Raw genomic sequence first — 27,256 nt, forward strand, 5'->3', positions numbered from 1 at the left:
TACATCGAATTTAATGCTTACTCTATAGTAATATAAAACAGAGTAAAAGAGAATCGTTTTAAAAGTGCTCCTTTCATTTCATCTTTACCCGACCATTTAAACTCACCAACTGACAGCACGACTCGGATACACCCAGCATTTTCCCGAGTTCCTACCCTATGTGTGGATGCTGCGCGTCGTGGCTATTTCTTTTTCGCTCTAACACACGCAGTTTTTGCGCTCTAGTGACGTCACCAGTGGCTGGACCCTAGCTGTACCCGTTCAGGGGTACATCGTGCAGTAGAAAATGCTGTCAGCTTCGAGGCATAAAATTTGCGACGATGCACCGCTCAATCGACAGACAGAGTTAGCAGTCTTTCAGAGAAGCCGCCGGGTTAAGTGGTGTCAGAGCGTACGCATTACTTTTACGACGTCCGTTGTTTGATCAAAAATTGTGGTGAACAGTGAAGCTTTCTGTTTGGTGAAAGTGGAAAAAGTGTACGAAACATTCGCCAGCAGCAAGAAGTGCTAAAACTTACACTCGGAACAGTATTCTTGGAAGTGTAAAATCATGGCAGAAAATCCCTCGACTATGAAAGCTGGTGAGTAAGGCATTGTGTGTGTGAAAAGATGGCACTGGTTGTTCTATCTAGGGTGGCGATGCTGGCGTTGATGATGAGGAGCGTCTTGAAGGCGTCCAGCGATCACAGTTAGCGTACGAGAATTGTTAATGCAGGCTATTCGGAACTCGCTGCACGGACGACGCTGTGTAACCCAAAAATAAAAGATGGCGACATGTACGACGATGGGATACATCCGGCTAGCTGCATGCAAGGAAGGCTCATTCTGCCTTGCGCAGGCTTGTGTTTTCGTAAGCCATCGGGAGGCTATAGTTTTCGCTAGTCGCATTATCGTAACAGTATCATCTTTGAATGGGGCTCGTGGTATTTGCCGGTGCGGCATCTTCGTTCTCAAGCGAATCGAACAATGGCGGCGGCAGTGAAAATTCTTTGCTTTTATTACCGGTTCGGTGACCGTCGAAGGGATAAACCAAAGGCCCCCGGAAGCGGTAATACCGTTTCGCTGTAACCAATCACAGAAGCAGAAGCTGCAGATGTGTGTTTGTGCGTGCGCTTGATGTTGATGTTCGTGTACCCCGCAAAAAGGAGTGGTGATTCTCTAGCTGACCGGAACGGAACTAAATCATCGCCGAGATGAAATGTTTTTAGGTTATTGATGCACGATGCCGGCGACGCAGACTGTGTTGTACACATTAATCTTCCTACCTTCTATGAAAACCAAATTCTTGAATTGTTTACTTCACAGCACAGCACCGACCGAAACGACGCTTCTTTCATCGCTGCCAAAATCAGCTTCTCGCTGGAAAAAAGAACAGAAATCGATAACATAATCCCGCCGCTAGCTGACGGGCTAGTGGTTCAAAGTAATCAGCCATTTTATTGCATTTTCCCCGGGCAAGAGGTAGTGGTGGTGCTTTAACCCCACGCATGCTCATGTGGTCACCAGGAGAAATGTTTTCTAAAAAAGTTTTAAATATTGTTGACACATTAGAGTAGAGTTGCTGGGTGCCCTCCCACCAACAACATCCATACCACCACCACCCCCCTCGAATGAAGAGTTGTTTCACGGCCCTTCGACATCCTGCATCGGAGGAGTGTCCTAGCGGTCGATGGAGCCGAACATTTCGAAACTGTTGGACTGTAGCGCGGTGTTTCGCCACAAATTGTTTTCTGTATGGTCTCTCTGTTGTGCGTTCTGTTTTCAGACAACAAAAAAAAGTTAAACGTTGGCAATCTGCCAGCCGACACCACCGAGGAGGAACTGCGGGAGCATTTTACGGACCACCCAGTGGAAAGTGTGGAAATTTTCCACTACAAACAGTACACCTTAGCCCTGTTGCTCTTCAAAGATAAGGAGACGGCAACAAAGGCTCTCAAGGAGCATGATAACTCTGTCTTCCGCGGACGTCGGCTGCGTATGCACCTTGAGTACATCGTCATTTGTCACATGAAGAAGGATGTCTTCGTGTATGTAGTTGACAATGAGAGTAAGTTTTCCCACTTTTTTTTCGTTGTTGCTTTGAAAATAAATCCTAAATCGATTTTTGTCGATAGTAGTGTGTTGCTGTTTCTTGTTTGGCCGCACGCGGCAGCGCCCTGGTGCCGCCATCGTTTTGGCGGCCCCTAAACTGCGCTTGCACGTGAATGGTTGAGAAAAAACAAACAAACAAACAAAACGAACGGTTGTCGCCTTATTTTGGTTTCTATTTTTCTTTCTCTCTTCTTTCTCTTTATTCCATCCACTGATTCTCGCGCCTCGTGCATGTTGATTGTGATGATGATGATGATGGTAATGACGATGTCAATGATGATAATGATGATGGTATGTTTTGGTAGATGTCACGGAAGAGGATGTGTATGAAAAGTTCAAGGAGCTGGCCAAGCTTCAGTCGGTGGTTTTGTTCCATCCCCTAGCCTACGTGACTTGCACAAGTCCGGAGGACAAGGAGGAAGCGATGAAGAAGATCGCTGAGGCCGGCATTAACGTGTACGAATGTCACGGGCATGATCAGAACCAGCACATTGACGTGCTGCGGGCTGCGAAATTATTCTTCCGTAATCTGAACCGTGTACAGATGTACAACATTCCCGAGAACTGGGTCAACTCCCAGGACGAGCTGAAGAAGGCAGTCGAGAGCTCTGGCACCGTGACGGAGGTGCGCGTGACGACCGGCAATTTCGGTCCCGCCGCGCAGGTTTTCTACGAGTCGGCCGAGGAGGCGAAGGCTGCCGCGGACAAACTGAACCAGCAGATTTTCGAGGGTAAGCGCATCCACGCGCACCACGTGATCGCTACGATGATCCCGAACTACAAGACGAGCGTGTACGTCGAGTCGCTGGACAAGAGTGTCACGGAAGAGATCCTTTACGATCACTTCCAGCAGTACGGTGAGATCGATTTCGTTAATCGGCGCAAGTTTGGTGACGAGCACGGTCTTGTGTGCTTCAAGGAGGCCAGCTCGGTCGAGCGCGCCCTGGAGTGCACCGCGCTGCCCATGCCGAAGAAAGAGGACGAAACCGCCAGCGCGGAGAAAACCATTGTGGTCAAGCGCTACGATGGCCCACTAGGTGAGTACGCACACACAGTCTTACATAACTTGATAGAAAATGATCGTCTTAAATGTCGTATATTCATTCTCTTCTGTCGTTTTTGTTTTAACAGTGCTGGACATCAAGCTGCCACCGATCAAGAAGAACTCCACCGGTGAGGAGGGTGAAGAGCAGAAGCAGCGCCCACCACCGCAGCCCCTGGCGAAGCTATGGCCCATCTACGTTGCCAATCTGCCGTACAAAGCGGACAAGCGCGAAATCAAACAGTATTTCTCCAGCTACGGAGGGCACATTAAGTTCATCTTCTCGCCCAACATTCCCTCGTACAAGCAGAGCCAGACATCGATGGTTATGGCCGCGCTGATCTACTTTGCGCGCCGCGAGCAAGCAAACGAAGCGATCAAGGCGTTCAATGGAAAGCACTTCCAGAGCAAGTGTTTGCACGTGTTCCCCGGGCGCAAGGACACGTACTTCGACACGGAAAAGTCGATCAAGGTCGTGCGGCTCAATCTGGCCGTTACGGAGGAGAAGCTGTTCGAGAAGTTCCGCAAGTTCGGCTTCATCGAGTGCGTGGTCAAGAAGGATCGCACCACGGCGTTTATCGAATTCCGCGACAAGGAGATTGCCGAGAAGGTGCTGAAGCTGGACGAGAAGCAGCGTCCGGTGCGTTGTAACGTGGAATCGGTGACGGGTAAGATCAATAAGAAGATCTTCAAGGAGAATGACGAAAAGATCTCGCTGGCTATGCAGGAGATCATCGACAAAAACCCGGCCGTGTTGGAGAACGTTTCGTCGGATCGTTCCAGCGGCCCGCCGCCACTCAAGCGCAGCCGCTTCAGCGGACCATCCAGTAAGTATACAAACGGTGGAGAAGGGGAGCCCAAGCGGGCGAAATCATTTCCGCTGCGACTTGCTTCAAGCGTTAACGCTCGCCCTCTACCATATTTTTTCCCGTACTTTTTGGCACAGACTTTGGCATGCAGGGACCGCGCAGTCAATTCAATCCGAACGCTGGCAACGACTTCAGCAACCCGCAGGTGCTCCAAGATCTGCTCCGGTTGGCATTTATCTCCGGTAAGAATCTCGGCGAGGGTCTGGCCAACGGTGGTCAACACGGTAACAATCCGTTCACCGGAGGAGACCCTCCACTGCCCAGTCTGAACAGCCTGGGTAACGGTTTCGGTGGTGGTGGTGGCCAACGAAACAACTTCAACAACTCGAACAACGGCAACTTTGGCGGTAGTTCCAACAATGCCGGCGGCAACATGGGCGGCAATCGCAACAACATGGGCGGTGGTGTGAATCGTAACTTTGGACAGAACGTCGGTGGTGGCGGCGGCGGTGGCAACATGGGTGGCGGCTACCGGAACAACCTGGGTGGCAATTTCGGCGGAAAGCGCTTCAATGGCTCGCAACAGTCGAACCGGATGGGCCAAAATAATCGCCAGGGTGGTGGTGGTGGCGGCGGCGGTGGTGGCAACCAAAACCGACGGTTCTAAATGCCACTTGCGCGCCTCCATAATAGTCACCACCTATTCCGCTCCATCCCAACCACGCGCACACTCTCCATGCTCTTTCCATATACTCTGACATTGTGACATTGACGGTATGTTTTAATTTTACCCCTCTTCCAGAGGGTGCCCGATCTGACCGACATAACTTTATTTTGACCCCTTATGAGAACTCTATACACAATAGACGCAGGAGGGAGTCCTTGGAGTGTGGATACCATCCTATTTCCTTTTTCGGAAGGGAGGTAATAGGACAGCAGTAAACATTTTGGACAACTGATTGGTTCGCATATGATATGGTCGTAAAATTACGTGGCTTTTACCGCACTGATGGTGGTATTTCCGGAGTTAAAAGTTAAACGTAAAACAACTTTTCACCTTTCTAGCCGTGACTAGGCAACTTTTTTTTTGTTTAAGATATTTGTATAACCAGTTTCATCCTTGATCGAGTAATCGATCGGTAATGGACAATTAATTATCATTAAAGCCGCGTATCGCACTAAAGTTTTCGTTGTGCACATTTCGTGCACTCAGATTGTATTTTAATCCATTATAATAGCGACAGCGGGAGTAATGACGTATGTTTTAATCCCGAAAAGTAGGTTTTGTCTTTTTTTTTCTATGCGAAAGATTGTTGTGCGTATTACGGAACATCAATCACGCTTGTATCAATTAAAAGGTTGTCTTACTTCTTCTAACCGAACATAACAACTAGTATTCAGCACTCTCCCGATGGATGGCGTTATGTGCGAAGTCTAAGGCCCTTATTGTATGATAAAATCGTTTTGCTTGAGTGAACAAGAAACAAGCTTAGATGGAAATAAAAGTTTGTACAATTATCTTTTATATGACTGTGTTGAAGCATGATTTATGATTTGGAAAAAAATCCATTTAAAAATACCAATTGCCGACGAATGAAACATTAGAAACAAGACAACCGACCGGGAGCATGCTTCAAAAGGTCGCGTTTTATTTTTTTTCATCACTGGGTTACGAGCGCGGGAAACGTCCGTAATTCAGGGGACGATTGACCATTTGATTAAATCTTGGAAGATTTTTAAATCAACATATTTTGATGAACGCAAACCTACTATATACAGTACGTACGATTTAACAGATTAACATTGAATGATATGATACACTTAGCATGATAGAATGTAATGCAATCATGATGCATCGGAAACTTATATAGAACAAGCAGAAGGCAAGCAACTAAATACTGATGGGCGCTCGCTATTATGAGGAACGATTGATGTTTTTACTGCAGTATCATTTCAATACCGAATGGAGTAACTTTATTGATAAAATTTTCGCAATGTGGCTTGGTTTGAGAAGTGGAGTGCTGCAGAATATTTCCAATCTCGAGATGTGGTCCTATTCGATTCTCTTCTCAAAAACTCTGGTCGATGATTTTATGGGCTTCATAGAAACGATGCCGGATGAGAACAGGAAGTAGGCTTCGACCCTGGGTGTGTGCGCGCGGAAGCAAGCAGAAGGAAGGCACTACCAAGAGCCCAGTCAATACAACTGAAATTAATTATTAAAATTAATTACTGTCCAACCAATTAATCTTAGAGTCATATAGAGTAATTCACTGACCGTCACAAACAGACACCATTTAGTTAGAACACGGACACACACTTTGCTGCTGTTCAAAATCGAACCGCTTGGTCGTAGAGGAAAACCAATAGCACAATAGTATTAAGACGGTCGGTTTCTCTAGCGAACTGCGGCGTTACTTTGCAAACAGTGTCAAGTAAGAGCTGTATGCGCGCATTCCAGTGAATAACGGAAAATGGAATCCCTACCGTTGTGTTACGATTTTGTTCCACTACTTTGCCAGGGAAGCCGGTTCTGAACATCTTTGCAAATCTCTCAATTAGACAGAGACGACCCCGATTGAAGGGAAGCGATGGACATGTGAAAATGAAACCTTGACGATGGACGTGACACAACCTCTCACCGCCCTACATAACGACGCAATGCAACAACCAAACCCATTTTCAGGCTATTTTCAGAGGGTTTTAGAAAGTTTCGTTCCCAAAGAAATTACCTGCATGTTTACGGCGAATAGTAAAGGGGATGAGAAAAGTCCTTCTGCACTACTAACTAATAGCAGCAATTGCGGAAAAGTAAAAAACAACTAACACGACAGCAACATAAACCAACAACAGCCTAGCGGTACCAGACATGGCTCATTCAACCCTTTTGAAAACCTATGCTGTATAATTATAATCTAATATTTAGTGTGAACGTATTTCATAAAATTGCAATCGACGAAAACGATGGAAAACGTATTAGCAAACACATTATGCCAGACCGGTAATCGGCATGGCACACTGTCATGATTTTGATGATACGATACAAAAAAACTGAAAAAGTTTCCAAAATAAAGTAAAAAATGTAAAAGAATAAACAAACTAAGGCAATTTCGATGTTTACGGAAGATTTGTCGTCCGTTGGCTGTTAGGCTCGGAAATGTTTTCTACTATTGGTAATCTCCTTTGTATGGCACGCATATATGTAAACTACTAGGATTTGAGTTCCGAATGAAAGAAGAAAGCGTGTACTGAACACGGTATTGCCCTTCATGCACCGTCCAGGATAATCTCTCGTGGTAACCTTTCACGAGTATAATCATTAATCATTTCATGATTTTGTTTATCCCACAGAGTTTTAAGGTAAGTCGGGGTGTTTTTGGGGACACGCACTAGTTTTATGTATTCTTATCCGAAATGTTACTTATTTTTTAATCAAACCTGTAAAATCTGCACTCATTGCGCCTAGTTATGCTAGATATTCGATATACATATGTAGTAGACCCCTTCGAAATCTATACAGTGTAAGTTTATGAGATTTTTATTTTAAATAGTACCGTCCGCGCTACGAGAGCAAGATTATGAGACTAATCATCAATGGAGGAATATGGCTGAAGGTGAAATTTAGGAAACGTCTAGCTATTGTGTAGCCTTTGATTAGATTTATTTTACCTAGTTAACAAGCGACTATCTTACTAGTTGTTTGAGGCATTATTGCACATGTTCATAATTCGCGTGACCATATGGCGCGCTAACTCCTTCCCACGTGCGTCATACGATGCACTTTAGAAATGTCTGTTGTCGAAGGTATTTGCTTTCCGGAGTAAAGATGCTTGTTTGTCGTATGGGAAATGGGAAAAAAGCTCTCAAGGACTCTTTTGTAGTCAGAAAGTAAATGAAAAGAGAACGATGTGTTCGACATGAACATCGAGATTTCTGCACCAGAATTAAAAGTTTTTAAACATCATGTATAAACTCGTTTGTTTCGTATGTAATAGGAGCAGGCGACGCCAAAGGTGCGTGTATGTCAAAAGCGCATCCCATTGCACTCGAGGTTGTTGTTGTTTAGTACGGCGTTTTTCTGCAAATTATAGCAAATGTAGCTTAAAAATGCTACCAAAGGCATCATTATCGGCTATCGTCAAAGAAGAGATAAGCCTCGAGGGGCTGGAAGGGAGTACCCTTAACAGTAAGTAAATAATCTGTTTTAGCCATAAAACACCTACACAAAGTTCAATGTTTCACACCCAGCACTATGGAATCGCATCGCTGTACGGCTGGGGATGACCATGCCGATTCCCGCGAAGCTGATGGATACGGTATGGGCGAAGGTTTTGGACAATCCCGAGCTTGAATACTATCTGCTGCTGGAATCACGGAAAACTTACGTGTGGTTCGATCGGCTGGCCAATGTTGATCCGGAGACGGGCGTACAGCTGCAACCGCCGGAGTATCCCGGCCATCGGTTCAAGTATAACCCGATTGAAGCGAATGGCATACGTGGATCTTGCGAAGAGTACTCCACTCGTACGCCAATGTCCCGGGAAGAGCTTCGGGCGATCAGTTCGCAGGAAGCTGAAGAAAGGTATGTGACTGTTAGAACTAGAACTGCACCTAGCAAATATTTGACACGTTGATTGGCTTTGCAGATATGGTCAAAAGTTTGTTATCGTTGCATCGCAGCGTTTGCGGGAATCTTTTCTCATTCACCCCAATTGTACTACCGATCTGACGCTGGTGCAGTACTGCATGCTGGAATGGATAGGGCGCTCCCGCTTCAACGGCGAAACCTCCCACGGCAAGTTCTCGCTGCTCGAGGTGGCGGGAGATTCCAGCGCATTGTTTTACAATCGCAAAGCATTGTGCAACGCCCGGTTGATTACGCGCCAGAACCTTTCCATCCGCTCGGAAGACGCCAGCGTCATGGGCATCGTGATGCACTTGCCGCGGTACTACAACGAAATGAAATCGAAACAGCTTATGATCGCCCAACGTGTGGTGACGGAGTTGAAGCGCCGCCGGGATTATATCGCCGACTACGAGGAGATAAAGCTGATGATGCTCGGACGGGCGGACGCGGGGAAGCTGTTTCGCACGCCGGAGTTTCAGCGGTACATCAAGACAGACGAGCAGGTGCCGTACCGGGAGCTTTATCCGGATGCACCGGTATCGGCGTGGCAGTCGAAGCGTGGCGAAGAAAAGTTCGTGCGCATCATGCGTCTGATCGACCCCAATGCGGATGTGCAGGACCGCGAGCCGGATGACGCGGAGCAGAAAGACGGGTTTCTCGCCAGCGCAAACAAGAGTGCGCTCTATGTGGACATGTCGCTTGGCCGGCAAGCGTTGAAAACGGTGGCAGAGAGTGGCGAGTCGGGCATTTCCCAGTCGGAGCTGGCCGCGGCACTTGAGCAAGATCGATTGAATGCGCGTGGAATTGTGAAGAATATGGTCAAGATGAAGCTGGTTGCTAGTCAATCGGAGGACAAAGGGAGGCAGCGAATGGCTAAGTATGACACCCTCAAATGCCTTACTCCTTCTTTACTTGAACAGTGTTGGGTTCGGTGGAGATTTGTTTTGGAAGGATTGTAACTTCAAAAGTTACCGTAAGTTAGATAATAGGTAACGAACCTTAACGTGTAATTTGAGCACAGAATAATGAACTACAATATTCTCCAATGTTCCCAAGTGTTGCGCAAGGCAATATCGATGTATGGTTTGGTAAATCAATTCTTGTGTTATTTACGTTTTACAGATATTACATACCAGGGCAGAGGAAACCTTGTACGCAGTACGATAAAGAGCTGAGCCAGTTCGTGTCAAATCAGCTGGAAGTGATTGAAACCCAGCGGCAACAACAATCCAGCATGGAAGCGGAAAATTTTTTCAAAGAAAGCTCCAAGCTGATGCCGGACGCACATACTCTGGCCGAAAACTATAGTACGATGTTCAACAGCTGCGTTCCTACAGATAGGAACAATGATGGAAAAATCGTACTTCCGCTGGACGCGTTCAATAGCGCTGGGCAAGACAACATCGTGACTAGTGTGATTCTCTCGAACAAACTGAGTTCGATGAAAGTAAAACCCGGAATTTCGGAGGCCATGAAGACGAAGTCGGTCAGTGTGTTAATGCTGCGCCGCTGTAACTTCATCGTCAATCTCGTCAAGCACGAGCGTGCGATCGATCCGAGAACGATCTTCAAACGGCTAGCGACCGAGGAACGCAACAGAGGGATGAAATACGAGGCGTGCAGTAGGTCCGTGAAGCGTCTAATCGGTCAGCTAGCCGCCGACCGGTTGGTGCTGATCGCGAACATCACGATGAAGCGCGACGAGCGTGAGATCAAGCATGTGTTTGTGTGCGATACCAAAATCATGCTCGATCTGGCGCCGCTCCAGTCGCGGGTCAACATGGTCAAGATGCGCGTAGCGCTTCAATCGAACCCACAGGCGGACACCCGAAGCCAACCTGCTACATCGGTGCGCGAAAACACCGGTTGCCTGTCCAAATGCTTGAGGATGAAGCTTTTCCACGAGTTTTTGTTCTATCTGGTGTACGATCACCGTCCGGACGCAACGGAGCTGCCCATTGGCGAGCTGAAAGAGATCGATCTGAGCGGATTGGAAGCACACGAACTGACACCGGTCTACAGCGACACGAACGACTGGAAAATGTTTGTCCCCCCGATCCCGGTACGGTATGAACCGTACGGTGCGGGCTGGGTGCTGCTCGCGGATGTGCTCGTACGAATGCCACTCGCCATCTTCTGCTCGATCGGCGCTTTTACGTACTATGTGCCGGAGCTGGAATACTACCTGGACCACCCGTTGCGTCGTTACTTTCTGATCAAACAGCTGCCCGATAGGATCCAGGAGCGGCTCTTCGCCAAACGGCGCTACATATATTCAATCCTGGTCACCGTTAAGCTGCTGTGCTACGCTGGCCTGGTGCAGATAGGACCGCAGCTGGCGAAGGTGCTCGATCAGACGATGGTATACGTGAATCGCACCACAGCCCTGCTCGATACGACCTCGTCACGTGCCGGCTACATCGAAATCGAGGATCGTGAATATCCAATGCTGGAGTTCCGGTTCCTCTCGCTGGCGCAGGTGAAGGAGTACTGGAAGAAGCTGTACGAGATAGCAACCCAGACGCGCATCAACACACGCAGCACGGCCATCGGGCGCGAAATTCTCGTGCAGCAGATCAACACCAAACCGAGCATGGTCGAAGCGGTAAAGGTGCGCACTCGGCAGACGGCCGCATTGAATGACTGCTGTAAGCTTCCGCCGGGCGACAAAATGGGTGCCGCCGGTATGGATACGGCCATGTACATGCACCTGAAGTCGAACTGGCACAAACTGATCACCTTCGCAATGCCCATCGATCGCCATCGTTTGACGCAGTTGCGCAAGTCTATCGTGGCGAAACGTGTAGCGGGCGTTGCGGGAACTGACAAGGGGAAACGGCTTACACTCAAGAAAGTGATACGCCCGTTCAGCGCACCGGGAGGCGCACCGAAAGGCGTTGTGTCCACGGTAACCCCGGCCGGTGGGTCCAAGATGCGCCCAAAGCGGCGCGTCATTAAGCCAATTAAAGTACTCAAACGACGCCCCTGGTTCGAAGGCTACGATGATGTCGATAAGCGTGCACTGACGGCGATGAGCAAGCTGCGCGTAAAGTGGACGGTCAAGGAGGACCAGCTACTGCAGGCCTGCCGTGTAGCCTTGCTCTACCTGTACGGAAACCGGCGGGCCGCTAGCTGCCCGGTCCATTCGGCCGTCTACCGTGACATTTTGCACTGGTCGTTTCCTGCTTCGCAGAGCAAAACGTCACGCGCTTGTCAGCGCCGGTTAACCTACATGACAGCTCGGCTGCGTCCGCACGGCGACCAAATACGGACCATGTTGGAGGAGTGTAAGCTGGACCCAGAAATCACGATGCGCTTCGGGACGGATTTCCTGGAGAAGCTGCAAGAGCGATACCCCGAGCAGGATCATTTCGTGCTGGCCATTCGCATTCACTTCGTGCAGCTGGTACACATGTTAAGGTGTCGCTTTTTCCGCAAACAGAACATCGGGTCCGCAAGTGGCCTGTCAAGTGTCACAGGGCCGGCGGTGGTGACACGCCGGCTGCCGAACAGCATGAGCGAGTTCTTGCGGCAGTACAATGTGACCGATCCGAACGCACCCCGGGTACGCTTAAACTATGCGGCCGATCCTACCACGCCCGAGGAACTGGTGCGCCTTAAGCTGACCATCGTGATGCACAGTGCCGTGGTGAACCGTCGCTCGATTTGTGACGAACTGTTGCAGCAAATCCTAGAGCGGTTCTCCGAGAACACGGTGAACGGGGCGGCGGAATTGCTGCGCCGTTTCCAGATCGTCTCTACGACTCTCAAGAAGAATAAAAACACGAAAGTGATCATCAAGAGTTCATCGCTGGCGGGTGACAAGCGCATCTTCCATCTGTCCATCGGTTACCAGCAGCAGCTGTTGACGGCGATTCCGCTCGAACGGTTTGTGCCGATATGGGAGCAATATGTGGCGCTGTTCGGTCGCGAGCAGTACACGGTGGAGTATTACACCTGTGAGGACGGTGGAGATGCTATGGCGCTGCTACTGAGTGAGCTGGTGGCGAGCGATCGTGTGGAGCTGAGCATCGACGAGGACACGAACTACATCGAGATACGGAAGGACGCCGCCAAAGGGCACTCGACGGAGATGCTTCGGAAGCTGCATGGGGATGAGTTAACGGATCCTTTGCACAGTGATTCAACGGGAGAATTTTCCAGCACGTCCGAGCCAAGTCCGAAAAAATCACGCCACGGAAAGTCGACGATTTCGTCCCAGATGACGGTGTCGAAGAAGCGTGCCCACGTGGCACGTAAACGTCCCTCGGCCAAGAAAGGAGCCGGCTCGCACCGGACTAGATCGGTGCACTTTTCGACCGATAACAAGATCGTAACGTTCCAGTACGCAATGCATCCGATCGAGCAGCTCGCAAAGCTCCCCATCGAGTATTTCCACTTTTTCTGCTTTATGGAGCAGCTGAAGGTGGCCGACCACCGGTTGCTGGCGCAAACATTCAAAATCGACGAGCAGATACCGGCGAGCTGCTCCCTGCCACGCTGCGTCGTCATGTACCGCCAGCGCGCGGATAAAGATCTGATCGGGCGCTGCCTGGAACGGGTGCAAGGCCGCACCGAGCAACTGGACCGCATCCGACAGGCGGGATGCCTCGAGAATGGAAAAATCAGTCGCCAGAATCGCATCGATGCTGCGCAGTTCTTCGATATCCGCGAGGATAATCTTCTGCTGTTCTTTGGCCGGTACATCGGCGAGTATCAGGTGCGTGCTGGGTTGAAGCATAAGCGCGACTTCAACCGCCAACAGCAGCTCCAAGGGGTCGCTCGAACCGCGGTAAACATGGCGGACCTGATCGCCGATTGTCTGGCGGCCGAAGAAACAAGCGAAACGGAACAGCTTGGTGGTTGGCTTGAACTGTACGAGAGGACAAATACTGTTGCTTCCGCCGTCGATGCCAACGAAGCCGTCGACGATGCCGACGATGACGAAGAGCCGGACGAAATTGGCGAGGATTGTCAAAAGTCTGACGGCGCGTTAGGTGCAGTTTCTGAGAAGGTGTTTAAACTCCACAACTTTTACGAGGTCGCTGCGAAGACGATCCACGTGCTAGTTCGCCTCCCACCGGATGGTGGCACCGATGAGTGGGAGATGTACGGTCGGTGGTCCGTTCCACGAGCTTTCCTACCGGACGGGGCCAAGCGACGCAAGGGCATACTCGTCACGGCGGCGAGTGACGTCGTGTGGCCGCTGGCCGATCAGTTGGCTCCGCTTATGAGCGAAGCGATGACGCTAATTGGACGCAATCAGTACGCCCGTGCCATACTCGAGTTTATCGAAGAAAAAACCGTACTCGGTGCGACCGTGAAGGAGCTGGCGGCTGCCTTTCCAAACCACGACCAACTGGAGCAACAGCTACGCACGATGAAGAACGTCAAGCTTCTGCTCCGAACCGGGTTTCGCAGTGTGACGTACGTCCACTGGCGGTACGCTGATCTGTGGTTGATGAAAACGGTAGTAGCGGATGAGCTACAATCAGACGACGACGGTCAGCTTCCCCCGGAGGATCCGGTTCCAGGACCAAGTGGTGAGAAGCGGAAGGGCGATACACAGGATGAAGAACGGCAGCTTGGCTATAAGAAGTGTAAATTGGAACCAGGGAGCATGGCCGCGGACGAGCAATACGAAACTGCTGAGAATAAAGAGTAAGTATCAGGTCGTAAGATGCGAAAAAGGCAATTGAAGCAACTCGGGTTTACTACTCGTTAGATTAAACGTAGTTCTTAAAGTGAGTAATTAATGGACTAATTTCCTAAGGCACGAAATCAGGATCCTCTTAAATTCATGTTCTTTTTGCAAATTGTATGTAATCTAATCTTGGTATAACTTTAAGAAGTTTTGAATTGATCAATTCCAGTCAGTGATCATCGCTTGCCAATTCCATTTCTTTAATTTCGTCGTGTTTTTCCCCTCCTCAGATTATCAAACAAACATGTCCAGATAGCGATGGCTCCTTGGATTCAAATCGATGGAACACTGGACAAACGGTTGCTCTATCGATGGTTAAGCACACTTCTGCTGTACTGTGTGGAACATCCGTGCGTACCTTTTAGTGTCCTTTTTACGAGATTCAACATAATGTCTCCGTTCCACCTAAGACAACTCATGGAGGTTGGTGCTCTTAGAACTAGCGGAAGAAATGTGGCAGAAGTTACGTTTGCTTTAAACAATTTCAGATGCTGCAAAACTATGGGTGCGTGAGCCTGCATGCAATGGAACGGAAACAACCAGCGACACTCTTTTCCGTACCCCAGCCATCCCGAATAGGTCAGTATACCATGCCCTATACCCTCAAAACGATAGCATGGGCGTTTGATTTGCTTATTTTTAATTGGATCATTTTCTCAGTTGTCGCGACGGAGTTTTCACCAGAAGAGCAAACGTTCATAGAACCGTCCCCGAATGCGCTGAGCACATTGTCTTTATGCATTGGCGAATCACGAAAATATACGCAAGATCTGTACGATCCGGTGCGAAAACTCAGACGTACAGCCATTGGACGTCCTCCGAGGAAGCCTGACGAGATTGCAGCCGACATTCCTGTCGAGACTTCAGCAACAACTTAGCGAACTCGCTTGGAAGGTTTTAAGAAGTACCAGTATTTATTTTTCGTGTAAAATATGACGTTACTGAAATACAGAATCACAAGAAGTCTACCTCGAACCGGTATGTGAACACTGTTTCATATCCATCGTAGGAATAGGAACCGGTCGGTTGTAGATTCTCTCCGGAGGTGGACCGCTCCTATTCCGATTTGACGATGGTAAGTTTCTCGCTCACCTTTCTGATGACGGGCAAGTGTTCGACTATTTCGTTGGGGTTGGTAAAAAGCGCCGGTGGGACCTGCTTCAGCTGCTCCACCTTTGCCTCACGGTGCGTAAACTCTTTCAGAATGTAGTCGTTGCCTTTCTCATAGTGAAAGCGGGTGTCGTTCATACGAATCAGTACACCGTCCACTCGCAGGAAGAACCGCAGCAGGATGTAAAAGCCGGACGGCATGACGCGCACCTTCACCGACAGCAACGAAATGCCGTGGTCATGCAGTTCATCCTCGAACAGGGTCAAATCGTGGTAGAACAGAATCGGTTCCCGGCGCATCAGCTTGAACATGTCGATCCGCTGGTCAGTGGGTTCCACCGCAAATCGCTCGTTGGTCGTGCCGGAGTACTCGGTCGAGAACGTCCAGTCGAAGTGTTTTACCTTGTCGGTGGTGTGTGCTGCTTCTGGGCGGCTTTCACGCCATTCCTCCGAACAGGCCACCTTTAGATCGAGCTTTCCGTTGCGCACCAGCTTCAGTGCGTCGATAGGATTGAATTCTAGCTGCGCCCCGGATGTGTGAGTTACGCGAAGCACATTCCGGTGGAAGACCATGTCGGGCAGGTGAGGTATCTCCAGGGTGAAATAGTACACGCACAGCTCGCAGCATCCTTCCTCCCCGGCAACGCAGCGGTTGTCGTTTACGCAAACACTTTTGAGAATGTGTGATTTGGTGTACCCGATGGTCCAGTCATCGAACTGATGCGTTTCTCTGTCCACTGGCAGCCGGACCGGACCGAGGCCGTCTTCGCCCATCACTTGTGGTGGCTGTAGCAGAAAAACAAAAGGAAATTACATAAAACAGGAAGCTAGAAGTGACTATTAAGTCTTCGGCACTTACAGGTTGAGGAGTGGCTGTAATCATTTATTTCGTTTTGCTAACAATTTGGATCACTATTTCACTATAAAACACGAAAAGAGCTTCCCAGAAGCGGTGTAAACAAATAGGTATTTCCTGGATTTGCTTTTTTCGAGATTGAGATAATTTTGACGTTTGAATCGATCGGTCTACAGTATTGAGCGTGATATTAGCAAAAACAAAAGATACAACCGTTAATATACACTAAACATGTTTTGTATTTGAAAATTAAAATACAAAGCCTAGTTCGTCAAATAAAAGAGCCTCAACTCTGTTGTTATATCCAATCCAACAGAATGTTTCAAAAGTCTTACTAAAACAAATCGTTTGTGTCATCCACGCGATGGAATATGAATGTCATATTTTAGCACTCTTTGAAAGTCATCAGCACTCTTCGAAAGTCAACATGCAAAATGTCAACTTTAGCACCGGGTGTTCTGCGATTAACAATCTGGCATTAGCGTCTTTCAGACGCTGTTTTTGGTAAGTTTATCTATTTTCCTTGTTTCCTCTGGAGTGCGTATCAAAAGTTCATTGAATTATTAACTTTTGGCGTTTGAAACTACTCGTTACAGATAGATTCCATTCACGTTAAACAGTGCGCGCAGCGAAAAACAACACCTCAGCACAATGGCGACTGCGATGCCCATCAACCCCAAGCCATTCCTCAATGGACTAACAGGCAAGCCAGTAATCATAAAGCTCAAGTGGGGCCATGAATATAAGGGGTTCCTAGTGTCGGTGGACGGCTACATGAACATGCAGCTCGCAAACACGGAGGAGTTTGTGGACGGGACGAACACGGGCCACCTCGGGGAGGTGCTGATTCGGTGTAACAATGTGCTATACATCCGCGGTATAGACGACGAAGACGAGGAAGGTGAAATGAGAGATTGATAGTTTAAGAATAAATCGGTACTCTATATTTCGATGTACAAAAGTTGGTGCTGTGTATAATATTCGAATGATCGTAGTTTTCCCAGCAGGATAAAGCCGCAACCGTGAAAGGTCATCCCATCTGTGTTACATGGATGGATTGATAGATGGACTGGTGTCGTCCTTTGCGATTAAACTGCCTTCGTTGCGTTGCTTCGATCTGAAATGGGATGATAAGGATGTTTGCTTAGGAATCGAAGGATGGGACACACAAATAATGAGGTGACGATTAACTGTTGTGGATGAGCAAAAGTATGATGGCTCTTACCGTGCATGTAGCCGGAGGCCGACCATAAGCAACATCAGCGGCAGTGGGGTCATGATCGCAGTCGAAACGGGCATCACCGTCGTCAGGTCAGCCGCCGGTTGCTCTAGCGCGAATCGCAACAGGAAGATCGCGATGCCTGTATTTTGAATTCCGGTTTCTACGGAGATTGCTAGCGCGTCGGCGAGCGGCAGACGCATCAGGTGACTTGCCAAAAAGCCAAAACAGTACCCGAGCAACGGGAGACCCAGCCCAGCCACGATGATTTGCCACGAAAACAATTCAAATAGGTACAGATTGGTGATGATGGCAAAGATGACGATGAACAAAATCAAAATAACCGACATCGGCTTGAGGATACGCACGAGCACCCGGGCGAATCGCGGACAGTACCGTTGTATAAGCAATCCAGCACTTATGGGCACTACCAATCCGATCGCTGAGTAGGCGAACCGACTGTACGGGACGCCTAATTTTGCGCGTTCAAAAATTTTTCTCCCCAGTGTGAAAATCCACAGCGGCATCATTCCAAACGCCGCCAGCGTGCTGATGGTGGTCATCGCAACGGACAGTGTCAGATTTCCGCCAAGCGCAACTGTCCATATGTTAGAGGCACCTCCCGCCGGCGAAACACCGGTGAAAAATAGTCCCAACTGTAGCTCGTAGTTGTCCGGAAACAGCAGGTGTCCCAGGCCGAAGCTTAGCAAAGGCATAAATATGAATTGACACAAGAACCCAATCACGGGGCCAACCGGTCGGCGAGCTATCTGCTTCAAGGCGACAACATCCAGTGCGGCACCGAAGTTTATGTATAAAATCGACATCAGCAGGATGACGGAACCGGTGAAAACGTGATCGATAACACGGGGCTGGCGTCTTACAATTACCGGAAGATTGGACGATGGTACGCGCTCGGTTGTGCCATTCTTACGCACAAGCTCCACAAATAAGTTCGTCTGCCCAAGGAAGTTACCCACGACACCGAACGTTCCATTGTACGGGTCGGATGCATCAGCGGCTGAGCGGAGTAAGATTGTTCCATTCTCCACCCAGGCCACGTGCTCGCGCTCGCTCTTGAGTTGCACCATGCGGATATCATTTAAATCTTCCGCCGTAATGTGGTCGATCCGGATGGACACATTCAACACCGAGCTCATATTCATGTCGAGCTTAGGGGGATCGTAGGTTATCTCCCACATAACCTCGGATACTCTCCGCTGCTCATCCTTCTCATCGACGATTAGTGTGGCTTTGCAGGTGTAAATCACTTGAAGCACAAGTATGCCGACGAGCAGCAGTAGTTTGAGCAATGGGCAGGCCATTGCACTCGATTGGGATGTGTGTTGTATACGATACGACGCTTTGGGCGTTGCTTAGATCTGTTACTATGCTGTTTCGGCTGGCGTTCTCTGTGGAGAAAAAGTAAGTTAGTATGAATCAACCACTTATTCGGATAAATCAAGTGTGTTGTGTTGGACCCAAACGATTCTGTATGGATTCGAACGTCCACCTTCCAACAAATCCCATATTGTCTAGTGGTTAGGATATCCGGCTCTCACCCGGAAGGCCCGGGTTCGATTCCCGGTATGGGAAAGGAAAACTTTTTTGCCTGTTTTATTATTTGTGATTGTGTTGGATCATGTTTTGATTGTTTGTCGTTTCTATCTGGGTGACAACAACCGATTTTTTATAGCATCCCCGGTATTCCCCGTGATGTTTGCGGTCGACACAACCCGACGAATGCGTAGTTTTTTCTTCTGTAGACAATTATGAACTCCTTATCTTGGTGCCGGTATATTAGATCGCACTAGAAGTTATCTTCATGCAGTACATACAGCAGCGTAAGTTGAATAGCAACCTCCCGACACTATCTTCGGGATTAAAAACCTGTTGCACAATGGATGCAACACGATTTCTCGCAGATTTCATATCATCTTAATTGCCGAGAGTAGAACTAACCTTGCGACTTACAGTATGTGTTTCACTAGCGTAATTTTAATTCACTGTTTTCTTCTGCGTTCCCTGGCATTTTAGTCCCTAGTATTAGCTCCGTTTCAATTCGCATTGGTTTACACGAATACCGAATTTACACATAAAAGTGTACGCATAATTACCATGAGATTTTACAGCACTATTAGGACGAGTTTTGACTTAAACAGCTATATTTCACATAGTTTCGATGTGCTGCGCCTCGTCATCGGTTCTTCGTTAACACGCAGTGCATGAAGAATCCTCAGTTCTTCTGATCTTCATGAACGATTATACTAGACTGAACTTCGTTTCACTATTGCAAGTGAAAAAAGGGAATGTTTAAAATTGACCATTGATGTACACACAATATGCAGAGGTGAATATGTGTGTGACGACACTAATCCATTTACAAACCGGTTCGGTTTTTTACTAACACTTTCGCATATTTGAACCGATTCTCAATGCCAAGGTTCCTATAATGAAGATAATGGCATTTGTTTTGCATATTCACCTGACTCATGTTTACTAAGAGAACGTCAAAATACGCGAAATAAGATCACTTGTTCTTTTGGAAGCACCTTGTGCGCTTTCTTATTTTCATTTGATACGGAGCTTCTATGCCGATTGTAAAGTTACTGATCAAAGTTCAACTTGGCCGCGAGATATAATTGCAACTCATTCCATAAGATGAACAGACGTGCCTGTAGTGTACTATTTTCTTCCTTCAAAACGATGGCCAGCTCCAGGGGTATGTAGGGCGGACTTGTATTTTTGCTCCTACCGGAATAATAAACCAATTTGAATATGTACTTTCACAGTTCCAATCGCCCGTAATTTGTGTGCAGCTCCTCCGGTACAATCCGGAACCGAAAAGTATGACTTTAAAACGCTCAAATTATCGACACCGAGCCCCTTCGTCGTTCACGTCGAGTTTAATCGGCCGGAACGAATGAACGCATTCAATCGGCAGCTGTGGACCGAGATAAAGGACTGTTTCGAGCAGCTGCACAACGATCCCGACTGCCGCGTAGTGGTTCTGTCCGGAGGCACCTCGAAACACTTCACCGCCGGTATAGATCTGTTCGACATGATGTCGCTGGGCCAGCAGCTGGGCGCCATCGAGGAGGTGGGCCGGCGGGGCCGATTGCTCGAGGGCACCATCAAGCTGTACCAGGATTGCATCAGTGCACTTGAGAACTGCTACAAACCGGTCATTGTAGCGGTACACTCGGCCTGCATCGGTGCCGGTCTGAATCTTATCACTGCCGCGGACGTACGGTACTGCACGCGCGACGCTTGGTTCTCGCTGAAGGAGGTCGACATTGGGCTGGCGGCGGATGTAGGCGCATTGCAGCGCTTTCCCCGTGTCGTCGGAAATCAGAGCTGGGTGCGGGAGTTGGCTTTCACGGCACGCAAATTCGCCAGCGAAGAAGCGCACAGCCATGGGTTGGTTTCGCGCGTGTTCGATACCCGGGAGGCGCTGTTAGGGGGCGCGATCAAACTGGCGGAGGAGATCGCCAGCAAGAGCCCGATCGCGGTGCAGGGTACGAAGAAGAACATCGTCTACTCGGCCGACCATACGGTTCAGGAGGGACTGGATCACATTCGACAGACTAACATGCTTAACCTACAGAGTGAAGACTTCCTGAACGCGATCATGGCTTCGCAGAACAAGGAAACGCCAGTGTTTGCTAAATTGTAGTCGCATTTATACCGTGGAGCGAGTGGCAATAAACGTTACAATAAGCCTTTGTTCTGTAATCTTACTTTGTGTTGTTAAAATAACGTCTTTATTGTGTTACAACAACCAACATATTCCTTTGAGGGGGTTTGTCACTTTGGTAACTTGTCTTAAGAGTATAGGATTTCAAACTTGGAACGGTAACAACGGTGTGGCGCTATGAGTAACTGTTCTGCGAAGCTCTTACGTGATGCGATTGCGAGAAATTGACTAAAAAAAGCCCTGAACTCTATGTTCTACCTAACTTTCGCGGCCCAAACGCCGTTGTTCTTGTTTCTAATTGATCATCCACGGCCTTCACGGCCGCACAACTAACTACACGATTCTTCCGAGCGGAAGCTAATGGACAATGTTTTCTTACAAAAAACAAAAAAAGACGAAATCACGGTTAGAAAAAGTTTCTAAACAAACCGACCACCGCCCGGACCCAACGCGGTACCGGCCGATTGATCAGCTCCGTCTCGGCCGTTGTCGCGTGCTGCAGCAGATTTTCGTACTCGGCCTCGAGCTTCCGCTGCAGGTGCGTGTTGTTCGTGACCAGACATATCTGCGCCTCCAGGTCACGGTTGACGGAACGTTCACCGAAGTTGCTCGAGCCGATCAGCGTCACGCTGGGAAGCGACGAATCGGGAAGATAGTACCACAGGCCCTTGGCGTGGTACGTCCAGCCGGGTCGCTCGTACTCGTACAGCTCCACCCGGTGGCTCTGGCCGGCGGATTTGAGCGCCTCGAGGAATTTGCGCGCAAGCAGTGAGTATGCGGCCGGAATGCCCCCAGCCGGTCCTTTCGCTCCCAGGAAACCATTCGCCTGTTGGACAAGAGAAAATGATTGGATGAATGAATAAATATATTTTCTGTCCTCGCATTGGTTTACACACTTACATTTGGATGCGCCATAAGTATGTTGCACCTAGCCTGGCAATCGTTCGTCAGAGTATTCATGTACGTCTCCGTGAGGTTAAAGTACCCGGTGGCCAAGCGGAGTCTCGAACCGGGCAAACACCCGGACAGCAGCTGTTTCGTGGCCAAACTGTCATGATGTATACCGAGCTGGCCCATCTCGATCAGGGGAAATATCCACGTGTCCGCCGGGTGATTGTCCGCACCATCCGCCGCTTCCCGCTGGCAGATGGTTCGCTGCTGCTCCATGACTCCCCGGAAGTACGATCGTATCCGCTCGCGGGCTTCGGTAGCAAACTCCAGCTGTGCACATTTGTACGGCAGCATGGTCCACGTGTCGTGGAGTCGTGTCGCTCCATCGCGCCCCACCGTCAGGCTGAACTCCTGCACCTTACCTAGAAAGGCAGCGTAGAAGTCGGCCAGCCGCCGATCCTCGATCATTACGTACCGGTCCTGCCGGTTGGTGAAGTAATCGTTCGAAAGGTTTGCCCCGGACAGGATAACCGTGTCGTCCACCAGGTACAGCTTCATGTGCTGAATGCCGAGCAGTTCGTTCCACCGTGGCGGTGCCAACCGCTTGGTGATTCCGCGCAGCACCGGCGTGTGGTAGAGCGACAGCCGAAAGTTATCCGTTTCCTCCACCAACGGCATCAGGGTGGTTTTACTGTTTTTCATCCCTCGCGTACCACGCGTAAAGTCGAGCAGCACGTCCACCTTCAGCTGCTCATTGTTGCGCAGGTTTTCGTGGATGGCATCAACGAGCCGTGTCTCGAGGCTGCCGGTCCCGAGGTATAGACTGGCCAGCATAATCCGACGCCGAGCGGCGGAACATTTTTCCACCAGCGTGTTGTAGAACGTTCCCGGCTCTTGGATGACCTCAATGCGGTCACCCGACACGGGAAAGCAGGGTGATATTGCGTGCAACCAGCTGAGGGACTGTAGCATGGTGCTGCGAAAGGCCGGTGGAATTGACGTCTCACTGCCACCCACCGATGTGGGCCGATTGTTCGATGATTGTGGTGCCGACGGTAGAAACTCGCCGGCCGGAGGGTAATCCGTGATGAGGGTGCTGAACAACCGTCGTATCATTTTTAGAATCGGTTGTAGAATAATCTGCCAACTGGTGAACCGATGCGGTATGGAAAGTAGAAAGAAGAAAGTATTAGTTATAAATGCATTTGAAAAAAAAGTCCTTCATTAGCTGGTAAGGCATTTGATACGTGTAATACTGGACACTATTCGAAGCATTATTCCTTGTACATACGCAAACACAACGATGCCACCGAACACCTCCTGTTCCGAAGCTCCCGGTCGGGAACGGTTAACACACAACAGAGCAAAAAAGAAACACAACACAAGCTACTAACAAACGCATTACGGGCAATAGAGAGACGATTCTTACCTCTTCTGCACGCTACACCATCGGATAAATACTCGCAGATCAGTAGCGCTCTTACAGGACGCTAGATTTGGCCGTCAGTACCTGCGTGTGCCAATACTTTGTCCTCGGGCAGAAACAACCGCAAAGATTTCGTTTGTACGAAAGCATTGGGAGACGGGAAAGGCATGGGGTATTTTGAGGACCAGTGTTTTCAACACGTTGTGGCTCTCCCAAAATCACTGTTTAAAGACTGTTTCTGCTGTACGAGAAAAGTAATACGAGAACGTTGGTAAACTTTGAGCGGCGCGGTTTGGAAACAAACAAACAAACAAAACTGTTCATAGGGAACGAGAAACAAAAAACATTTGGTAAAGTTTAAAACATTGATCCTGAATCTCATCACCGACTCGGCGGTATGTTATGCTGGGAGATGGGCGAAAGAAAGCTTGCGAATAATAATGATTCACGGATGTCGTGCAGGTATGTTCCATCGGTTCTAGGGGTTCATATGGTTCGAAACTTTCTACTCCCCATATCCATCCCTATGCTAATTTAGGGGAAAGGCTAGAAAGAGGTGGGTCTATTTTTATAAACAAAACAAGCTCAATGCGCAACCATCGAGATGGTACGAAAGAAAGAAAACAGTGTTGTTCGAAGGTACGTAATAGAATATATGAGGATGGGGGGGAAAAAACAAAGCACAATTTCCAACCGAATGTTTTGAGGGAAATTTGTAACATCACAACGAACGATGGGCAGGGTGAAAGGAACTTAAACTTTTTCATAAAACGTAAATGAAACCTGCGGAAGGCTCACAGAAGAACCGAACCGCACAACGGAAGATGGGAGTTGAGGCCTCGAAAATTGTTGCTGCTTACCTGAGGAGAAAATCGATTACGCTCATGATGGTACACTGGCACTATGCTACCATTCCGGAAGATGGTACGAAGGAGTGATGCTGGTTTACTTTTACGTGCTCCCGTGGCACACACCACGTTAGTACGACTCTATTATCCTACTTGGCCAATTGTGCCGTTAGTTGTCCCCGGAGCACCGTATTTGTTTGTAGAAATCGTAGCCAAAGCACCACCTTAGACTATCCGTTTGCTTTCGGCACAAGTTTGACAGGTCGGGAAAAACGTCAAAAACATGTGTTGCAATAGAATGTGAAATAATCCGCAACTGTTGTAGCGATCCACGAAATAACAGGGTTTTTTCTCGTAAATCTTGTTCTGAATAATTTTAGTACTGAAATACGCTATGAAGCTATGCAAACCGCGACGCAGTCGTTATTTTCGAATATTTGAACGCTAACGGTAAAGTAAAGAAACGGTAGGTAAAGAAAATAACGGTTTAACACGTTGACTGTCATGTCACCCAAAAGTGGGTAACAGCAAAAATCAGTTCTAAAAAGTTTTTGACCCATAAATAAATGAAAATGCAACATAAAAACTATAGTAATATTTTATATCACTTCTTTGGGAAGGTAAGTTTTTGCTTAGCCTTCAAAAATCGTTGGTTTAATAAATGTTACAAACAAATTAAAACATTTATTAAACCAACGATTTTTGCAGGCTAAGCAAAAATTTTGCTACTCAAAGAATTGACAAAGAATATTACTATAATTTTTATGTTGCATTTTCATTTGTTTATGGATAAAAAGCTTTTTAGAACTTTTTAGAACTGTCAGTCACTTTTGGGTGACATGGCAGTCAACGTGTTAACACGTTGCGTACCAAGTGTTTTAGAATAAATGAAAATGAAACATAAAAGTTATAGTAATATTTTATATACATTTTTTGGGAAACTAAGTTTTTGTTTTTTTTTTTTGTTTTTTTTATGTGGCACGACATCCCCTAGTGGGACAAGGCCTCTCTCCGAAGAGAGTTTGTGTGACCGAAAGACGGTATATTATAGATCGGTGGTCAGCCGTTCGTAATACCGGAGGGTGCCAGACTCGAGATTCGATCCCACACCTGCGGTGTGGTGTTTCCTCGCGCTACCGCTGCGCCATGGGCACCCCCCATGTTTTTGCTTGGCCTTCGAAAACAATCGGTTTAACAAATATTATAAACAAATTTGAATTTGAAAAATTGTACTAAAACGCTTGGTACGCAACGTGTTAAACAAATCATGGAATGTAGGTATGGACAGGATGGACAATATGTATGAATGAGTTTAGCCGAAAAAATTAGTTTGACACGGCGGCGCGCCCGTTCCGAGCGGACTGGTCTCCTTCAGCAGCTCTCCCAGGAGAGCGCTGTGTGACATTGAGAGATCGCATGTTGTGTTGTCTCGCAGCAGCGCTGTAGAACGAGAGCACTTCTTCAGTACTCATAGGAAACGTTAAAACAGAATGCAGTCCTACTTTTACTCCTTGATAATTGGTACTCGGACATCGCGATCCTGTTCATAGCAAAGCAAAACGAGTTGCGCCAGATCCTGCAGTAACAGGCAGTAGGTTACTGCTCCTTCCTTAAACCCCTGGTCACAGCTTTGTGCAACCGCATGCGGTTGCGTTTTTTCACATGGGAGAGATAGGAGCTGTCATGGGCTGTCACCGCAGAACCCCTGGTCACAGCTTTGCGCAACCACATGCGGTTGCGTTTTTTCCCATGGGAGAGATAGGAGCTGTCATGGGCTGTCACCGCAGACGCAAGACTTTGCGGTTTCTGTAATAAAAAATCAAACGAGTTTGATTCTTGCCGCAAACTCTTGCGTTTTGATATGTCAACAGTAAATATTGTTCCTAGTAGACTTTAATGAGATTGTATGCTCATACAAGTGGTATATTCAAACATTAAAGTATTATTTTTGGCAAAAACCTGTGCTCGTTTAACAGATCAAAAACGCAACCGCATGCGGTTGCGGAAAGCTGTGACCACAGGTAGACGCACGACCTTGCGGTTTCTGTACTAAAAAATCAAACGAGTTTGATTCTTGCCGCAGACTCTTGCGTTTTTATATGTCAACAGTAAATATTGTTCCTAGTAGACTTTATTGAGTTTGTATGTTCATATAAGTGGTATATTCAAACATTAAAGTATTATTTTTGGCAAAAAGCTGTGCTCGTTTGACAGATCAAAAACGCAACCGCATGCGGTTGCGCAAAGCTGTGACCACAGGTTAAGTTTGATAATGAATTATAACACTCCGACTCAACTAACTTAATGACAATTTTCATATAAAAGAATCAATCCTGTTTTCTCAGTTTATGTAACCGCAGGTCCACACGGCGCTGCGACAATCCTGCGACCGGGAGTTTCTGCGACGCTTTTGACATACGAGATGGCCGACCTAGGCTATTTTTTGATTACTTTGACACTTCCGTGGTCGCAGAAACCCCGGTCGCAGGAAAGTCGCAGCGCCGTGTAGACCTGCGGTAATACGTAAAAGTATAAAATAAATTAAATAAAAGAAATAATTTTCAAAACAAAAGTTTTTCCCTAAACTAAAAAATTATAAAGTAATGTATGTTAAATAAGGTATGTATTTATGTATCAGTTTTTCGTTTTTGTCGTTATTCGCATAGCATCGTAGATGGCGATCTTACGATTCAATCTCGATGTAATGCGAATAACGATAAAGAACTCAAATCAATCAAATTGTCAGTAGATCGTCTCGCTACGTGACTCATCCCGTGTCTGGATGGACATCAAATTTAAATAGATTCGGATCAAAGCTGAACCGAAGCAAATCTAGTAGCAAATCTGGTTCGAATGCCAATAGAATCAAATCTTTAGAATCCGTGGGGATCCAAATCTTTAAAATCCGTCAACTGGGATTCGAATCTTTAGAAACC

The 27,256-nt window shown here is 47.8% G+C and overlaps 7 protein-coding genes and 1 non-coding gene across 10 annotated transcripts; 5 read left to right on the forward strand and 3 right to left on the reverse strand.

Annotated features, from left to right (window-relative positions):
• The first annotated feature begins 345 nt into the window (after positions 1–345).
• Positions 346–4,618, forward strand: LOC131289690 (uncharacterized). The gene is made up of 5 exons (XM_058318988.1): positions 346–581; positions 1,766–2,047; positions 2,397–3,128; positions 3,223–3,960; positions 4,080–4,618. The coding sequence occupies exons 1-5, from the start codon at positions 551–553 to the stop codon at positions 4,607–4,609; spliced, it is 2,313 nt and encodes a 770-aa protein (XP_058174971.1). The 5' UTR covers positions 346–550; the 3' UTR covers positions 4,610–4,618.
• A 3,431-nt stretch (positions 4,619–8,049) lies between these two features.
• LOC131284971 (general transcription factor 3C polypeptide 1) lies at positions 8,050–15,382 on the forward strand. The gene is made up of 7 exons (XM_058313830.1): positions 8,050–8,128; positions 8,191–8,524; positions 8,589–9,446; positions 9,692–14,230; positions 14,504–14,696; positions 14,762–14,852; positions 14,934–15,382. Exons 1-7 carry the CDS (start codon positions 8,050–8,052, stop codon positions 15,149–15,151), a joined length of 6,312 nt encoding a protein of 2,103 aa, XP_058169813.1. The 3' UTR covers positions 15,152–15,382.
• On the reverse strand, positions 15,169–16,266 carry LOC131284972 (TIP41-like protein). Its single transcript, XM_058313831.1, has 2 exons — positions 16,243–16,266; positions 15,169–16,169 (listed from the first exon to the last, which is right to left on the reverse strand). Exons 1-2 carry the CDS (start codon positions 16,264–16,266, stop codon positions 15,330–15,332), a joined length of 864 nt encoding a protein of 287 aa, XP_058169814.1. The 3' UTR covers positions 15,169–15,329.
• A 574-nt stretch (positions 16,267–16,840) lies between these two features.
• On the forward strand, positions 16,841–17,206 carry LOC131289847 (small nuclear ribonucleoprotein F). Its single transcript, XM_058319182.1, has one exon. The coding sequence runs from the start codon at positions 16,891–16,893 to the stop codon at positions 17,155–17,157; it is 267 nt and encodes an 88-aa protein (XP_058175165.1). The 5' UTR covers positions 16,841–16,890; the 3' UTR covers positions 17,158–17,206.
• On the reverse strand, positions 17,003–18,858 carry LOC131289846 (ileal sodium/bile acid cotransporter-like). The gene is made up of 2 exons (XM_058319181.1): positions 17,465–18,858; positions 17,003–17,356 (listed from the first exon to the last, which is right to left on the reverse strand). The coding sequence occupies exons 1-2, from the start codon at positions 18,781–18,783 to the stop codon at positions 17,284–17,286; spliced, it is 1,392 nt and encodes a 463-aa protein (XP_058175164.1). The 5' UTR covers positions 18,784–18,858; the 3' UTR covers positions 17,003–17,283.
• Positions 18,859–18,982: 124 nt separating this feature from the next.
• Trnae-cuc (transfer RNA glutamic acid (anticodon CUC)) lies at positions 18,983–19,054 on the forward strand. Its single transcript has one exon. It is a non-coding gene; the product is annotated as a tRNA-Glu (tRNA).
• Positions 19,055–20,022: 968 nt separating this feature from the next.
• On the forward strand, positions 20,023–21,170 carry LOC131289479 (delta(3,5)-Delta(2,4)-dienoyl-CoA isomerase, mitochondrial). Its single transcript, XM_058318747.1, has 2 exons — positions 20,023–20,180; positions 20,251–21,170. Exons 1-2 carry the CDS (start codon positions 20,120–20,122, stop codon positions 21,132–21,134), a joined length of 945 nt encoding a protein of 314 aa, XP_058174730.1. The 5' UTR covers positions 20,023–20,119; the 3' UTR covers positions 21,135–21,170.
• A 25-nt stretch (positions 21,171–21,195) lies between these two features.
• LOC131289480 (CDP-diacylglycerol--glycerol-3-phosphate 3-phosphatidyltransferase, mitochondrial) lies at positions 21,196–24,551 on the reverse strand. Of its 3 annotated transcripts, none has more exons than XM_058318750.1 (4): positions 24,333–24,551; positions 23,476–23,710; positions 22,056–23,193; positions 21,196–21,981 (listed from the first exon to the last, which is right to left on the reverse strand). In XM_058318750.1, exons 3-4 carry the CDS (start codon positions 23,160–23,162, stop codon positions 21,562–21,564), a joined length of 1,527 nt encoding a protein of 508 aa, XP_058174733.1. In that variant the 5' UTR covers positions 23,163–23,193; positions 23,476–23,710; positions 24,333–24,551; the 3' UTR covers positions 21,196–21,561. The 3 variants fall into 3 exon arrangements, with proteins under 3 accessions (XP_058174733.1, XP_058174732.1, XP_058174731.1); XM_058318749.1 differs by having other exon boundaries at positions 23,476–23,713; XM_058318748.1 differs by lacking the exon at positions 23,476–23,710.
• Positions 24,552–27,256: the final 2,705 nt, after the last annotated feature.

This window comes from Anopheles ziemanni, chromosome 3, assembly GCF_943734765.1.
Source record: "Anopheles ziemanni chromosome 3, idAnoZiCoDA_A2_x.2, whole genome shotgun sequence".
In the NCBI taxonomy this organism is placed as follows: Eukaryota; Metazoa; Arthropoda; class Insecta; order Diptera; family Culicidae; genus Anopheles; species Anopheles ziemanni.

Excerpts from the sequence above, each read along its gene's own strand:
- LOC131289690 (XM_058318988.1), top strand. The coding sequence starts at position 551 with ATGGCAGAAAATCCCTCGACTATGAAAGCTG. Across the intron at positions 582-1,765 it reads TCCCTCGACTATGAAAGCTG|ACAACAAAAAAAAGTTAAAC; the intron begins GTGAGTAAGGCA and ends TTCTGTTTTCAG. Across the intron at positions 2,048-2,396 it reads GTATGTAGTTGACAATGAGA|ATGTCACGGAAGAGGATGTG; the intron begins GTAAGTTTTCCC and ends ATGTTTTGGTAG.
- LOC131284971 (XM_058313830.1), top strand. The coding sequence starts at position 8,050 with ATGCTACCAAAGGCATCATTATCGGCTATCGTCAAAGAAGAGATAAGC. Across the intron at positions 9,447-9,691 it reads GGGAGGCAGCGAATGGCTAA|ATATTACATACCAGGGCAGA; the intron begins GTATGACACCCT and ends TACGTTTTACAG. Across the intron at positions 14,853-14,933 it reads ACCCCAGCCATCCCGAATAG|TTGTCGCGACGGAGTTTTCA; the intron begins GTCAGTATACCA and ends TCATTTTCTCAG.
- LOC131284972 (XM_058313831.1), bottom strand. The coding sequence starts at position 16,266 with ATGATTACAGCCACTCCTCAACCT. Across the intron at positions 16,170-16,242 it reads TTACAGCCACTCCTCAACCT|CCACCACAAGTGATGGGCGA; the intron begins GTAAGTGCCGAA and ends TTTCTGCTACAG.
- LOC131289847 (XM_058319182.1), top strand. The coding sequence starts at position 16,891 with ATGGCGACTGCGATGCCCATCAACCCCAAGCCATTCCTCAATGGACTA.
- LOC131289846 (XM_058319181.1), bottom strand. The coding sequence starts at position 18,783 with ATGGCCTGCCCATTGCTCAAACTACTGCTGCTCGTCGGCATACTTGTG. Across the intron at positions 17,357-17,464 it reads GGCCTCCGGCTACATGCACG|ATCGAAGCAACGCAACGAAG; the intron begins GTAAGAGCCATC and ends ATCCCATTTCAG.
- LOC131289479 (XM_058318747.1), top strand. The coding sequence starts at position 20,120 with ATGAACAGACGTGCCTGTAGTGTACTATTTTCTTCCTTCAAAACGATG. Across the intron at positions 20,181-20,250 it reads AACGATGGCCAGCTCCAGGG|TTCCAATCGCCCGTAATTTG; the intron begins GTATGTAGGGCG and ends GTACTTTCACAG.
- LOC131289480 (XM_058318748.1), bottom strand. The coding sequence starts at position 24,358 with ATGAGCGTAATCGATTTTCTCCTCAG. Across the intron at positions 23,194-24,332 it reads GTAATCGATTTTCTCCTCAG|TTGGCAGATTATTCTACAAC; the intron begins GTAAGCAGCAAC and ends TCGGTTCACCAG. Across the intron at positions 21,982-22,055 it reads TACTTATGGCGCATCCAAAT|GCGAATGGTTTCCTGGGAGC; the intron begins GTAAGTGTGTAA and ends CTTGTCCAACAG.